The sequence below is a fragment of the Manis pentadactyla genome, chromosome 2 (genome assembly GCF_030020395.1).
Source record: "Manis pentadactyla isolate mManPen7 chromosome 2, mManPen7.hap1, whole genome shotgun sequence".
In the NCBI taxonomy this organism is placed as follows: Eukaryota; Metazoa; Chordata; class Mammalia; order Pholidota; family Manidae; genus Manis; species Manis pentadactyla.
The window spans coordinates 66,462,488-66,477,947 of NC_080020.1; the positions used below are offsets into that span (position 1 = coordinate 66,462,488).

General features: G+C 43.9%; 1 protein-coding gene across 22 annotated transcripts in view; it reads left to right on the plus strand.

Moving 5' to 3' along the window:
* Window positions 1-956: 956 nt before the first annotated feature.
* MCTP1 (multiple C2 and transmembrane domain containing 1) overlaps window positions 957-15,460 on the plus strand; it is a 516,560-nt gene continuing 502,056 nt past the window's right edge. For 7 of the 22 annotated variants that reach the window (XM_036925720.2, XM_036925713.2, XM_057493337.1 and 4 more), the window contains exon 1: window positions 963-1,808. In XM_036925720.2, the coding sequence (XP_036781615.1) occupies window positions 1,089-1,808 (720 nt within the window). In that variant the 5' untranslated portion in view covers window positions 963-1,088. Of the gene's footprint in view, window positions 1,809-15,460 lie in introns of all 22 variants that reach the window. The other 15 variants (XM_036925712.2, XM_036925715.2, XM_036925714.2 and 12 more) reach the window with 6 other exon arrangements.

Below are 15,460 nucleotides of genomic sequence, written 5' to 3' on the forward strand. Positions count from 1 at the left end.
AAAGAAAATGCTCTTGAATGAAAAGAGTGAGATTCTCTGCGTTTGGAATGGGGGAGAGGCAGCGTGCAGGTTCCACATCTTTGTCCACCATAAACTCCCTGCAACTTTAGGGCAGGCCTTATTGTCCGACTCCGGAAACCTCGATATCCTCATTATAAGAGAAACTACCACTGCATGTGCACATAAAGAGCAAGGAGGGGTGGATGGGGATGAAATCAAGACAGAAGAGATCCAGCTCTTGTTTTGGACCGAGGGCCGGCAACGGGGCGGGAGCAGCGGTGTTCAGCCCCTAGAACTTGGTCGGATTCACCTCTCCAGTGGATGTTCAGTGCCCCCACAGGACCCACCGGAGGCGAAAATCTCCAGTCTAGTCCACTTCATCGGACTCAGACGCTTGCCGGCGGGCGCGTGCAGCGGCGGGCCCAGGTCGAGCAGCGTGAGGAACCGTGGCCGGGCCCTGGGGAGCAAGCTGGCTCCGGTCCCTACCCAGCTCCACCCGGCTCTCGCCCGCCCGCCCTCCCGACTAGGAGCTGGAGGATGGTCCCGGGGCGCTCCCGCGGGGTGGCAGGTCCGGGTGTCTTCAGCCGGATCCGCCCTGTTGTGTGAGTCGCGCGCGCGACCAGTTCGGAGGCAGGCGCCCCTGCCGCTGACAGGTGCCGTCCGGAGGGCGCCGCGTGCGGTCCCTGGTGCAGCTGGACGCGCACGCCCGGGTGCGTGTAGCTTCGCGAGCCCGGCACCAGCGAGGAGAGGGAGCCGGGCGCGGCCTGGGGGACCCCAGTGGACTGGAGCCGCGGAGCTCGGAGCTCGAAACTTTGCCGGCGCGGCGGCCGGGATTCGGTATCAGCGCCTGCTCGCCCCGGCAGGTGCGGGGGGAAGAGGCGGCGCCAGAGTCCCGCGGCCCGAGAGCCTCGGCGGCCGCACCTTCACCCCGAGCTGGCCTGAAGCCGCCGGGCACTACCGGCGTCGGCTGCTGCTCCCGCCGCCGCCGCCACCGCGGCGCTCCGGGAGGAGACGCAGCCGAGGAGGGCGGAGGAGAAGGAGGCGGCGGCGGCGGAGGAGGAGTGGAGAGGAGGAGCAGGGGGTGGAGGATGGAGCCCCGGGCTGCCGCGGCGGGCTCGCCCGAGCCTGCAGCGGCAGCCTCCTCCTTCCAGGCCCGGCTCTGGAGGAACCTGCAGCTGGGGGTGGGCAAGAGCAAGGGCGGCGGGGGCGGGCGCGCGGGGGGCCCCGAGCGCCGCACTGCGGACACCCCGTCGCCCTCCCCGCCGCGCCCCCGGGGCAGGCGGGACGCCCTGGCCGGCGTGGGTGGCGCGGGCAGCAGGTGGAGCGGCTTCATGAAAAAGAAGCAAGTACTGGACCGCGTCTTCTCCTCTTCCCAGCCCAACCTGTGCTGCTCCTCGCCGGAGCCTCTCGAGCCGGGTGGCGCGGGCAGAGCCGAGCAGGGGTCCGGGCTGCGCCGCCGGATTCGCGAGCATTTGCTTCCCGCGGGAAAGGGGGCGGCGGCGGCCGCCGGAGCAGCCGGAGGGACGCCTCCTGGCGGACGCTCCCCGGACTCGGCTCCCTCGTCGTCTTCCGCCTCATCCTCCCTATCCTCCTCGCCCCAACCGCCCCCGAGGGGGGACCGCGCCCGAGATGAGGGTGCACAGCGTCGGAGCCCCGCGGCGCACCTGTGCCATCAGAAGAGCTCCTCCCTGCCGGGCACCGCCCGCCTGGAGCAGCTGCTGGAGCCGCCGCCGCCTCCCGCGGAGCCCGCGCCGAGCCCAGCCGAGCCGCGGACCCCGGAGGAGGGCGAGGAGTGTGGCAGCAGCCGGGTGAGTGACTGCGGGAGCGCGGGCGGCCGCGGGCTGGGTACGCGGGCCACGCCTCCAGCTGTGGCCGATCGCTACCCCCTGGAATTGCGGAGCGGGGGTGTGTGCTACCAAGTAAGTCGGTGTAAAGAAAACATCTCGCTCGTGCTTAGTAATAATAGAGTTCTGACTTGCTCCTGACTTTACTCTGGACAGAAATAATACCTACTGTGACAACAGCTGTTTGGGCAGCTTTATGAGTTGCCAATGAAGGTGGAAGTAGCCAGATAGGAGAGGAATAGTTAGACATAACGTGGGTACTTTTTGGAGGTCTTCTAGAAAGACCGACTGTCCAGCTAAGTCTCACCTTGTCAAAAGAGAAACCCGACAAACTTAAATTACAACCGCGTAGGACGGTGCAGAGGGATCATTTGAAACAAATGGCTTTCAAGAAAGAATAGAAATGCGGTAGGTGAACTAATGGCAAAACTGACGTGTGTCTTGGGGAAACCCTTACAGCAATATAGTCTGCACATTTTCCCACGCTCTCTTAAAACTTTGGGCTGCAGGCGTATCACTGCCTAACAAGTGGGCAGAGTGAACATCTCATCTGCGTTTAGTCAAACAAGTATGTTTCTATGGCTTTTTCTAAGTTGGAATAGTCATCTGAAATAGTTGCGTTTAAAGTGTGCTGCATAACACAGCATGTTGACTCTTGGTCGGGCCAGAGTCAAGCGAAAATGCAGGATCCTTAAGGTATATGCCGCTGAGCAGCTTACTTTTACTCCCTCGGATTTGTAGAGGTGATGCTCTGTTTTGTAAATGGTTATCAAATCGTGTTAGTCCAGCAAAATCTTTTGGAAGTTCCATTCTGCTAGGGACCTAAAAAATTCTTTTCTTCCAACACATCTTAGTGTATTTAAATACCTCATTATTTTGACTCACATTAATTGTTAGGTTAATGATATATGTATTTTATTTTTATTTAAGGTTGAACTACAAAAAACATAGGGCCATGCTTTGAAGGGTAAGGTATGGGAATAAACGGGCTTTCATTTGAAACTTTTTTTAGTTCATTAGCTAGTTTGTTAGTGTAGTTTCAGAAGACAAACCGGAATACAAGTGTGTTTGGTTTAATAAACGCTATTGCTTGCAATAACCTGATCTTACTGATGTTCTAGAAAATCTGATGTCCTAGAAAAAGGTTTTAATCATTCTCAGAAAAGTAGGTAGAGATAATATTGACAAAAATCCTAATTAAGTCTACCTTTCCTTTCATTTTGAAAGAGAATTGAACTCCTCCTTCTGGTTCTAAAAGTAAGGTAAAAAGTGGTCTTAAAGGGATGTTTTAAATTCAGTGTAGATGAATAGTACATATTTAAAATGTGTTTACTTTGCATGTGTACATAATCTTAATGTATTAGAATTTTAGAATTGGATTATTGTTTACATTTGTTTTTATTGATTTTTATCAATAATAATAAAGCAACAATAATAATTGAAGTATTTTGAAAGATATATTACTTTGAATGCTAACTTACTAAATTAGTTTGTAGTTCATTGAAATGAGATATTTTCACAGCAAAAGCAGAGAATTCTGAATTAATCTTTGTGTTCATTTCTACCAAAAAGTTTCCAGACATTATCAATCTTTATTTTTGTAAAACACTTCTATTTATTTGTATGCTATATGAATTTTGTATACTAAAGACTTAAATCTATTTTGGAGAAGATACTAAACTAACATTACTGTGTGTGCCTTCATCATATGCTGGGCACTATATAGGCTTACATGGTTTAATTCTCACAGCAGCCACACATGATAGGTGTTCTTGTTGCCATTTTATGGATTAGAAAACCAATGCTCAAAGAAATTAAATAACCTTTTGAGGGTCACATGCTTAATAAATGACAGAGAGAGGTTTTGTACTCAAGTCATTCTCCAGAATCTTTTTCCATTAGTACTGCTACCTTTGACAGTATATAGAGCTTATGTTTCTGAGAGACTTAAGTCTTATTAACACTTGCAAGTTTTGCCCCCAACCCTAGAATCAGTTCTCTGATGGATTAGCTATGCTAATTTATTTTTTTCTCTTTTCTGCATTATTAAAGTGTGCTGCATAACATTATATCACATTTACAAATGACATTAATCCTACCATCTATGGCTATAAAGGAGCTTTTCATTATAAAGAATCAGCATTTCAGTGAAGACAAAGGACTAGAAAAACCAAAACATCTTTCAGAGACTAAGTGAAAGGTAGAATGTAGGCAGCATAGTTGACCATGAGGGCCTTGTTCGATGCCAGACACAGTCCCAGGAAGAGGCAACATCACTGGCTCCCTGCATCTATTGCTCATGGAGCCTGTTCCCCATGAAGGGACAGTTTTCTCTGCTACGAGTCACAAATCCAGCTTTCAACATCACTCTCTCACCAGCGCAGAAAAGAGGATTCCTCAGCCCTCTCAATACCTCTTCGCCCAACTCAAAGGAGCTGGGCTCTGGCCCATCTCTGTGAATGAGGAAGAGTAAGAAATAGATTTGGAACCTGAAACTAGAAGAGGACTCTCTAAGTGTCTGGAGTATACTTAGCTCTGTAGCACCCCCACAACCTCACTTCTTGCACATCTCAGAGATCTTTCCTTGCTCTCTCAGCGCCTGGTCTCAGGAGATACCTGGGCTTGGGGAGGGAGGGTGTAGCACATGGCAGATTTCAGTTTTATTTAGAGGTCACAAGCACAGATGGGTAATGTACATGAAAGAAAAGACAATAAAAGCATTAAATACATCCTCAAATTGCCTAGATAAAAATAACTTTCAAGGAAGAAGGAAAATTGGTTGCAAAAATAAGGCAAATTGCTCAATTTTTCTCTTCTTGTCTGCTTGATCCTGGCATCAGTCATGTTCTCTAACACACTCCCCACCTCTCCACCCCCAAGGCGAGAATGAAGCCCCAACAACATATGTGTACATACTCTGACTGGGTGGAGATGTTAAGCAAAAGCAAAAAAATCAGTTTGGATGGCTGTGGAAAGATTTGGAAGTCACTGCTATACAATGATTAAAACCGAACAAACCATGCCATCCCCCATGCCCCTGCAAGCCCTTTTGCTATTATGTTTTGTTTAGCCAAATATACCTTTGAAACACACTTCAACAGGCTTAATAATGCCTTGCTGTTGAGGCATTTGCATTATTTACCATGTTCTGCTTTGGGAAAAAAACCACATTCCTTCCCACTGATTATAGTTCACGTGCTGGGCCATATTGTCATACCAGATGCATTTCATTTTCTGCAACACAGTTGGGAAAGATGCTTTCTCAATTTGTGTGCATATCAAAAGTATGCCAATTTTATGTATTCTGTCTTGATGAGTTCTAAAATTATATTTTGCTAGAATCAGAAAGTCAGTATTTTAACATAGTGAGGAATGAATACATTTCATTTTCTTAGTGTTTTAACAAAAGCATGTATTGTTTATGAATGTTAAACTTTTATTGTCTTTTCTTTTAAATACATTTTGCTAAAATTGCCTTCCTAGAGAAGAAAATTATTTTTGAAAAAAAAGTGGGTAAATTATTCAGGGTATGATAAAAATGTTTCAAAACATAGTTAAGAGGATCTGTTAAAATTCATCAGGCTGTACACTAAGATTTGTACATTTTATGGTAGGAACCTCAATGAAAAAAAACATAATAAAAGGAATATCCATTCATTGGGATAAAATTCTTAAAACATGTCTGTAAAAACTCAGACAAAAAGTAGGAAAATATTTTCTAAGATTAAGTCTCTATGAAGTGCCTCTTGCTTCATTACCCTTAGAGAAAGCCTGTATTTTCACATATTATTAAAAAGTGTGATTGGAGTTAATTTTTGCTATGTGTTTTTCAGGTGTCTTTAATATTACTTCAAATAATATAATTTGATCTTGGAGGAGGCAGATTAAAAATATGGACTCCATAACTAAAATGACTAAAACCACTAAAAAATTCTAATAATCTCAAATCCTAAAAACAATGTTAGTAGCTTTTTCAACGTGAGAGAAATAGGGTAAAATCTTAGGACAAGTGAAGTGTAGCTGGCTGTATGAGAACATTCTTGAAAAGTACTGGTATCAGCAGATTATTCCAGAGAAAGAGAGTAAACAGTGACGGGTTTACTTTGGAGTGCAATTATTTCCCTGTAAGCTTTACTCACTCTCCTGTGTGTGTATCTGGATGATTTGAGTAGAGTGATGAATCTTGTATAAATGGAGGCATTATCAAGGAGATGTTGAATGAGAATGGCTTGAAACCATGGCTTGATAAACAGTAGCAATTGCTGTATAGTTATTATTATTGAACAATACGTTCGAGTTTTGCCACGACCACCATTGCAAATAAGTGGGTGGAAAAAAGTTAACAGAGGACATTGCTTGCCTTTTCACTTAATTTAAGATGTAAATTATTTTACTTGCAGTGGTGGCACAAGTAGCCTCAAATTAACCAAGGCAACACTAGTGACATTAGACTTTCACACAATAATGAAGATATCTTGCTTTTGGCAAGTGTGTGCACATTATCATGGAAAAGTGAATAAATACTTTGAGGGATAAAATAGGATTAATAGAGTCACAGAGAAAAGAGGATGGGCACTGCCCCTTTTTTCTTTTACCACATCATTTGGAAATGAGGGATGATTTCACAAAATTAAACGTTAATATATCTTTTGTACCTCAAGGAAACATCTAGTGTGATTTCTTTGCTTATGATGATTATCAGAACATCTGCCAACTCTAGACTGATGAATAGTAGTAAGTAGTATGTCTAGATAGCACTGTAGGCATTGATAAAATCTGCAGATTCAGAAGTTAGGGCCATGTATTTTTTTGTTAATTCACAGCTCTTTATCACAGCAGACATATGTTTTAGATAAGTAGAAAAATATTTTAAATTAATTTTTTGAAATCTGAAACTTTTAGTTTGGACATTTTTTTTTGCTGGAAAACTTAAATGGTTGCTGAATGAATGAAGGGATGAATGCATGGGTCAGAGCTGTTCAGAAGTTCTTTGGAAAAGTTTCCAAATCACTTTGTAGTTATGTAAGGATGTTCTTGCCTTCTTGTTTCCAAATCTATTTAAGCCTGGCAGATGTATTTGATATTCCCCTCTTCTCCCTGATGGTGGCTTGCCCTTTTCCCAGCCTGAACATTAATTCTGGTTCTTGTCTGTGGGTGTGAAGGGAGGACTAAGCGGCTCCCAAATTGTGCTCATGTGGAGGATGGAGGAGCGATTCCCACTTTTGAAGTCTGTCTCAGGGATGCATTTCTTGGTGCTGGCTCCTGACTTCAGTATCCGTTTTTGCACCCGTCTCCTGTCTGGCCTCTGATATTGTACCCCTACATCTGGATTCCTAGTACCAGCTGACATATTCTTATTTACTTATGATCTCTGAGTGTTGAATTTTGTTTGGATCTTAGTTCAAGATACTTTCCTGCCTGCTTCACTGATTGTTCTCTTCAATCTTGTTAATCTCCTTAAACTAGGTTAAAGTCCCAGTCTTCACCAAGAATCCTGTCCTCACTAGCCTGGTCCATTCTACTGCCTTTTGAGTGCCCATTGTGTGATCTGTGGTTCAGACATTGTTTTTCTTAGTGATCACCCGTCTAATGCTGAACCTATTTATAAAACACCAAAGCCTCCCTCCCAAAAATCTGCATTGCCAGTCAACTGCATTTGCCAAAAAGGGCGTTTCTTCTCCCGAAGCACCAGACTAGAGATGATCTCCTTGCAGAGCACTGTTCATTGTCTCTGTGTCCCTCCTCCTTCCCCTCCTACTTTTAAAGTTCTTACCATGCCTATTCATCGTCACCCTTTTCCTTAGTCCTTCCTGCTTTCTTCTTTCTTCTTAAAATTTTCTCTCTCTCTCCCTGTGCTTGCAGAATGATTTTTGTAACTAATCATTTAAGTGTCTGGAGCTGTGCTGCCTCTTAGGGCAGCCACTAGCTTCATGTGGCTGTGGAGCACTGGAAATGTGGCTAGTTTGAATTGACGTGAGCTCTAAGTGTAAAATGCACACCAGATTTTGAAGGCTTAGCACAAGGGAAAAAAAGACCTCATTACTAATTTTTTATGGTGCTTGCATGCTGAAATAATATTTGGACATTTGGATACATAGATTATATTATTAAAGTTTCACCTGTTTTCATTTTTTAAAAATATGGCTACTAGGTAATTTAAAATTATATATGTGGCTCACATTTTTATTTTTATTGGACAGCATTGATCTGGAGCAGGGATTCAAACTCCATAGTCCACAGGGGCCATCAAAGTAAAGAAAATGAGAAGAGGGTTTGATGGGGCCCATGGTGAACCGGAGAGCCCTCAGCCAAATGAGGGGGCAGCTGCTTCTCAGCTTCAGCTGATTGTCGTCAGGCAGTGAAAGAAGTGGTGGTGTCAGAGTTTCTGTATTCCATAATAGAGGCCCCAAATCTGGATTTTTGTGTAAAGTCTCCAGATCCTTGAATTTTGGGCAAATTATTCAAAAATTTTGAAAACTACAGGCCAAATAAAATCTATTTCTGGGCTGAATTTAGCTCTCAGTTTGAACTTCTGGAACTCAAGAGCTCATGTCTGATTTCTCCTCTCCTCTATCTAGGCATATGTTATCTGGGGTGTTTTACATTTTACAAAATAACACAATCAGGAATGGTGGGATGGATGCCAGGATGCAGTGCTGAGGAGCGTGTGGAAAGAGGAGGTGGGGACAGGGAGAGTGGCCAAGAGGTTGGCTCCATGCAGGGGATAAAAGAAAGGGGTGATAGGAGAACCAGGCCAGTGTGGGGGTGGGGTCACTGGAAGGTTTTTTTTTTAATGGATGTCACCTGAGCAGGTTGATGAGGAGGCAGCTGTGGAGAGAGAGCAGTCCAAGTTTAAACAGAAAAGGGAGTAAGTGATAGGGTGGGTTCCCTGAGGGCACGGGTGGGGCGGGCCCCAGAGACAAAGGGATGTGGTGGTGAGAAGGGCCCTTCTTCCAAGTGTGGATACAGGTGAGCAGTAGGTTTGGTGGTGGGGACTTGGGGTGTTCCCACCTGCTGGCCCCTGCCCTGTTTTGAAGTGTGGTTAGGATTTGGACCCAGGGAGATAGGGGAGAGAATACTGCCATAGACAGAGGCGAATGAGTGCACCGGGCATTCAAAAAATGGGAGTCAGTAGTAGAATTGAGGTTGAGGGGGTGGGGAGTGGGTACAGGGAAATAAAGAGGAAAAGAGGGTGCAGCTGGGCTGTGAGGCTGAGTCTTCCCGCGCAGTAGTGGGGAACCCCAGAGGCACTGAGGAGAAAGGGTTGAGTGAGCCTTCAAAGGGGAAGTCAGCAGCAAAGGCAGGAGACCATGTGGGTCCACAGCTGTCTCAGTGGGCAGTGACCTGACCTTGGGGATAGGAAAGTGGGAAGATTTTAAGGACCTGGGATTTGGCTGAACCTTCAGGGCAAGGGAGAGTGGAAGGAATTCGTCACAGCATGTTCTCCCCTTCACTTAATATGTCTTCGATTTTTTCCTGGTTCTGTTCAAAAACGCTTTTATTGAAAAGCCTTTTCTTGGGGAAGGAGAGGAAGGGCGAGGAAGGACTGAGTCTTGAATCTGTATTTATGCAGAATGGTTGAAGGTACCAGGCTCCTGAGTGCTGGGTTGTCACCTATTTACTGTAACAGCTCATATCCTTTATAGTTATTTTAGATTCTTCCTGAATAAAGTAAGTGTCTTGCTCATGGGTTTCAGCCCCAGGCAAGTTCACTATGGATTCAATGTGATCAAAGAAAATGACAGTAAAACTTTCTAGGGGTGAGAGGGTTATACCCAACTTTATTTCCACAGTGGCAGGTCAATTGCTAAAATCCCATCTACTCAGAGTGAGTCTGCATGCAGCAAGCCAGTCTCTGCCTCTGGGCCTCTCTACCTGCATAGCTGTCCTCTGGGCCTCTGTCCTCGGTGCTGCCACCACTCCACCCTCATCTCTACTCTCCAGCAGCCTTGCAGCCGTGCCACTGTGTTGTACAGACCCCTGAGCGGAGCTCTTTTATATAGAGTCAATAGCAACATATTGACCACATGTGTGTGGGGAGCTAGCCAACCAGGGCCAGGTGAGAATCCTGGCCACAGGAACTCTCATTTTATCAACACTGAGTTTTCCTTTTCTCTGCAACATTAGGCACTGAAGGTAGTGAGTGTTAATGGAGAAAAAGAAAAAGTGAAGTACATGTTTGTCAGTTAAAAAATCAGATGAAGTAAGAAAACCTCCTATATAATCCTGTTCCACAAATTTTTATGGTGCCTGATGTCAGGGTGGTTAAATATTTGGAGAAAGAGTGGTAATGGGAGGGACTAGAATCCATGGGCTCTATTAGAAATTTTTATTCTTAAGGCATTGTGCTTCACATGTGTTAGAATATGCTTGCCCTCTCAGATGGAAGGGTAACCTGTGCACAGCAAATTATCTGTTTCTGGAATGTACAAATAGATATTCTTTCCAAATAGAAACCATATTCTATCTAGACCCTTAGGCCATATTTGACTCCTATTCTTTCATTGAAATGTAAAGTAGCTTTTGATAAAAGAAAAATTCAGCATTTCTCATAGTTGCTTTTCACCACACCAAATTATAAGTTTAAGTGTTTTCCAAAATATCTCTTGAAATTGGGATAGATTGTGGAGACAAGCTCTCTGTTGCTACAGAGCTGCTGCCCAACCTCTTGCTCCCCAGTGGTTGACCGCCCTGGACCAGCACGCCCCCCGCTGTCTCCTGGCTGAGAGCAGACATGGGCCACAGTTTGCCTCTGGTCTCTTTGTCTTCCTCTCCCTCTCCCTTTAAAAGGAGGCTGGAGGTGAAGGTATGGAGTGGGGTCCAGCTCTGACTGTGACGTCACCTGGTTCTCTTGGCCTTGCACAGATGCCAATTTAACTCAGTAGTTTCACATAAAGAAACTGACTGTTTTGGTCATCACCCCTCAGCCTGTCTCTGCTCCCTCTGGCCTGAGAGGCAGCATTTGTTTATTCCAGACTCCGGCTGCAGCTTTTGTGACTTCCCAGCCTCTCTGTGGGTATCAGGGAAGGCTTAGTGGAACATGCCGAGTTGGGAGGGAGACATACCTTTATGGTTTCCCAGGCCCCCCACCCTCTCTCTTTCCAAGGAAGATGGACATTTGTAAAGTTCTTCTATCTGTTCCTCTCTACCAGACATTTCACATTCTCTGACTTCAACTTTTTCTTCCTGGAATTATGCCAGAATGTGAGGAAGAACTAGATGAAACTTGCCATGAGAGGATCTTTGTGTGTCTTGGACGATCATCATTAGTCTACTCACTCTGTCATGGGACTGTCCAGGTGGCATATCATTTGGAGCTTGGCTCTTCCTTCCCCTCCCTCCTGCTGTCTGCCTTTCAGCTATTTCACTTCTCTTTCTTTCTGGGAATGTGGGCAGGGAGAACAAAAAAAGGAAGTCAGACATTTTTTTTAGTTAGAGGCTTTTATAGTTTTTTTGTTTTTCATGGTGAAGTTTAAGTAATTGGCTGCTATGATGTCTTGACATTTTGTGTTCCTTTGACATGTACCATACACATGTGCGCACACACACACAGTTATGTCTTCACCAGGTATGGTTTATACACACCTGTTCTTTCACACACTTCATATTTTCCCCTGGAGTCAATGACAGCAGAAGAACTCTAATATACTTCCACTTATAAATTTAATCTGGTAGTACTGAATTTCATTATGAACATAATCTTTACAAATGGTTTACGTTTATCTACTCTGAGTAGCTATACAATAACCAGCTCATCCAAAGAAGAAAAAATTAAAAGACAGCTTTTGTGGATTACTGTGGGGTACGCTCTCTCCAAAGGGAATGAATACTCTTGCTTTGAACTTAAACTAATGTGTAAGGAATGCCTTTCCTTCAGTAGAATAATCATTCTTCTGTAAGTATCCATCTTATTTTCAGCCACCATGAAAGAGAGGTCATTGAATTATTCCCTTATTCTTTTGAGACCTCAGTGTCATAATAACTGATATCTATCATCAGCATTTTCAAGCGTGGCCTGGCCCTACCCTTACAAAGTGGTCCTTGCAGATAAAAAGTGGGGAAGCACACACCCACAGACCAGTGGAACAATATAGAGAGTGTAGTATTAACCCAAACATATATGGTCAATTAATATATGATAGAGGAGCCATGGATATGCAATGGGGAAATGACATCCTCTTTAACAGCTGGTGTTGGCAAAACTGGACAGCTACATGCAAGAGAATGAAACTGGATCATTATCTAACCCCATACACAAAAGTAAATTCAGAATGGATCAAAGACCTGAATGTAAGTCATGAAACTATAAAACTCTTAGACAAAAATATAGGCAAAAATCTCTTGGACATAAACATGAGCAACTTCTTCATGAACATATCTCCCTGGGCAAGGGAAACATAAGCAAAAATGAACAAGTGGAACTATATCAAGCTAAAAAGCTTCTGTGCAGCAAAGGACACCATCAGTAGAATAAAAAGGCATCCTACAGTATGGGAGAATATATTCATAAATGACATATCTGATAAAGGGTTGACATCCAAAATACATAAAGAGTTCATGCACCTCAACAAACAAAAATCAAATAATCCAATTAAAAAATGGGCAGAGGAGCTGAACAGACACTTCTCCAAAGAAGAAATTCAGATGGCCAACAGGCACATGAAAAGATGCTCCACATCGCTAATCATCAGAGAAATGCAAATTAAAACCACAATGAGGTATCATCTCACACCAATTAGGATGGCCAACATCCAAAACACAAACAACAACAAATGTTGGCGAGGATGTAGAGAAAGGGGAACCCTCCTACACTGCTGGTGGGAATGTAAACTAGTTCAACTATTGTAGAAAGCAGTATGGAGGTTCCTCAAAAAGCTCAAAATAGAAATACCATTTGACCCAGTCATTCCACTCCTAGGAATTTACCCTAAGAATGCAGCAGCCCAGTTTGAAAAAGACAGATGCACTCCTATGTTTATCGCAGCACTATTTACAATAGCCAAGAAATGGAAGCAACCTAAGGGTCCATCAGTAGATGAATGGATAAAAAAGAGGTGGTACGTATACACAATGGACTGTTATTCAGCCATAAGAAGAAGACAAATCCTACCATTTGCAACAACATGGATGGAGCTAGAGGGTATTATGCTCAGTGAAATAAGCCAGATGGAAAAAGACAAGTATCAAATGATTTCACTCATCTGTGGCATATAAGAACAAAGAAAAAACTGAAGGAACAAAACAGCAGCAGACTCACAGAACCCAAGAATGGACTAACAGTTACCAAAGGGAAAGGGACTGGGGAGGATGGGTGGGTAGGGAGGGAGAAGGGGGAAAAGGGGCATTACGATTAGCAGACATAATGTAAGGGGGAGGCACGGGAAGGGTGGATAACACAGAGAAGACAAGTAGTAACTCTGTAGCATCTTACTAGGCTGATGGACAGTGACTGTAATGGGGTATGTGGTGGGGACTTGATGGGGAGAGTCTAGTAACCATAATGTTGCTCATGTAATTGTAGATTAATGATACGAAAAAAAGGAGAAAAAAAGTGGGGAAACATTTTGGCAAGCTTTATTGCCAGAGGTCACCTTTAGGTAGAGAAAAAATGATACTTCTAGGATTGTAGGATGTATTCTCATAATCACAGGAGGCTCATTTTTGAAATTATCTAAAAAGGGAGTTGGAGACAAACTGAATTAGGAATTAGGAGTAAGTGGGTCTGGGATGGCAGAGCCTTTGTGTGTGAGCTTCTTAAAAAATGTTCTGTTTTCTGTTAATGTTGCTAGTGATTCTCAATGGCTGTCTTGAAAAGAATTTCTTCTACATTTTGCTACTTTATGCATCGAAATTATGTCTAGACTATATCTTGAGTGGTGTATTTACAAGTGTCCATTTCATATTAAAAATTTTTTTTCATCCTAGGAGTGTAAGTGTAATGTGAATTTCAAGCAGCCACATTTTGTTTGTATGTGGTCCTAGAAATTTGTTGTGTGAACTAGTTTTGCATGTGTCCATGAACTGCTTTATAGTCAGTCATATCTATTGTAAAAGCCTTGGCCTCTACTATTATGTCTTTGAATTAATTTTTGTTGAATGACGATGCACATTCTGTCTTCCAGAGTTGTATTATGTGAGGTGGGACACACTGATTGTGGTCCTCCCCAGCCCACCCCAAGGTGGACTCTCTTTGATCAATTTTATTACCTCACTTCTGACTTGAGGCCAACTAACACTGTGGGCCTTCCACCCCTGTGCCATTTTAAAATGACACTTTATAACTGGTATTCCTAATAGCTAAATATACAGAGTATTTATGATGCATTGGCACTATTCTAGGTGCTTTATATGTATCAGTGCATTTGTTTGCTACACCACTTTCTGAAGCAGGTTTATCTTTGCATTTTCCACATGAGGAACTGAGTCACTGGAGGTAACTTGCCCCAAGTGATAGGTCAGTATAATTTAGATCCAGATCATCTGGCGCTTAAGTCCTACCAAGGAAGCCGGGTGGAGTAGGTTTTGCCTGAGAAGCCCAGCTTAGGAAAACAGAAGGCCAGGCACAAGTTTGGAATGAAGTTTTAAACCCTTTCTCCCTCCTGATCTCAGAAGTGGCATTACAGCTCTTCTTTGCCTCTGCCCTTTCCTCCCCATCTTTCTGATTTCTGAAGGTGATCTCATAACAAGTAAATTTGGTAGAAATAGATTTAGTGTAACAAGATTTTGTTGTCGGGCACCCCCTACGCTCTCTCTGATTGCTAGATACGTACTGCTAGCAACTGGTGCCTGCCAGTCCTACTTAAAAAAGTTCTTCCTCAGCAGGTACCCACTGGATCATCATCATCATTTCTGTTATTGATACAGTGATTCTCTTATTGATACCTGTTATGAGGTATAACACCCTTATAATTCTGTATTTACTATATTCTATAGCCTCATCTCATTTCTGTCATTAATGCTTTCTTGTCCTGTGAAAGACACGATATTAGGGGAAGAAATTACATAGATCTATCTGCTAGACATTCTTCACACAGTATTTCAAACAGACATACATTATACACATTATCTCACTTAGAACCTCACAGCAATTTTGGCAGAGAGGTATGCTAGTTGTAGTTTATATCTGGGAAACTCTTAGGCAAAGTAAATTGTCTGCCATCCTGGTTCTGTGCATAGTTAGTCAGTGGCAGAGCTTGAGTAACAAATGTCTGATTTCTGCCAGATCCATGGTTTCCAGGGACCCACCACTCCACCAGTTAGTAAGGCCCCGTCAGTGCACCTGTGCCAAGTCCATGACTGGTGTCCAAACCTGTGGTTCACGGTTGAGTCTGGCATTCCTTCAATACCAGCCTTGCTTATGGGTCTGAGTCTCACCATTGTTTTGGAGGGACAGCTGGAGGATGTGCCACGATCCCCTGGAGAATCCAGAAAGGTACAGGGAGTGGGAGTGGGTTAATCTGTTTATTTGTAGGTTCAGTTCCGAGAGCTCATTATTATTCATCATATGCGTTCTGTATATGCATCTTGACTTCTAATCATGTTGTTAAACAACTGTGAAAAATAAAGCTACATATTGTGAAGTTAGTCTAGCTGTTAAGGTTTCTGGACAGGAAAAC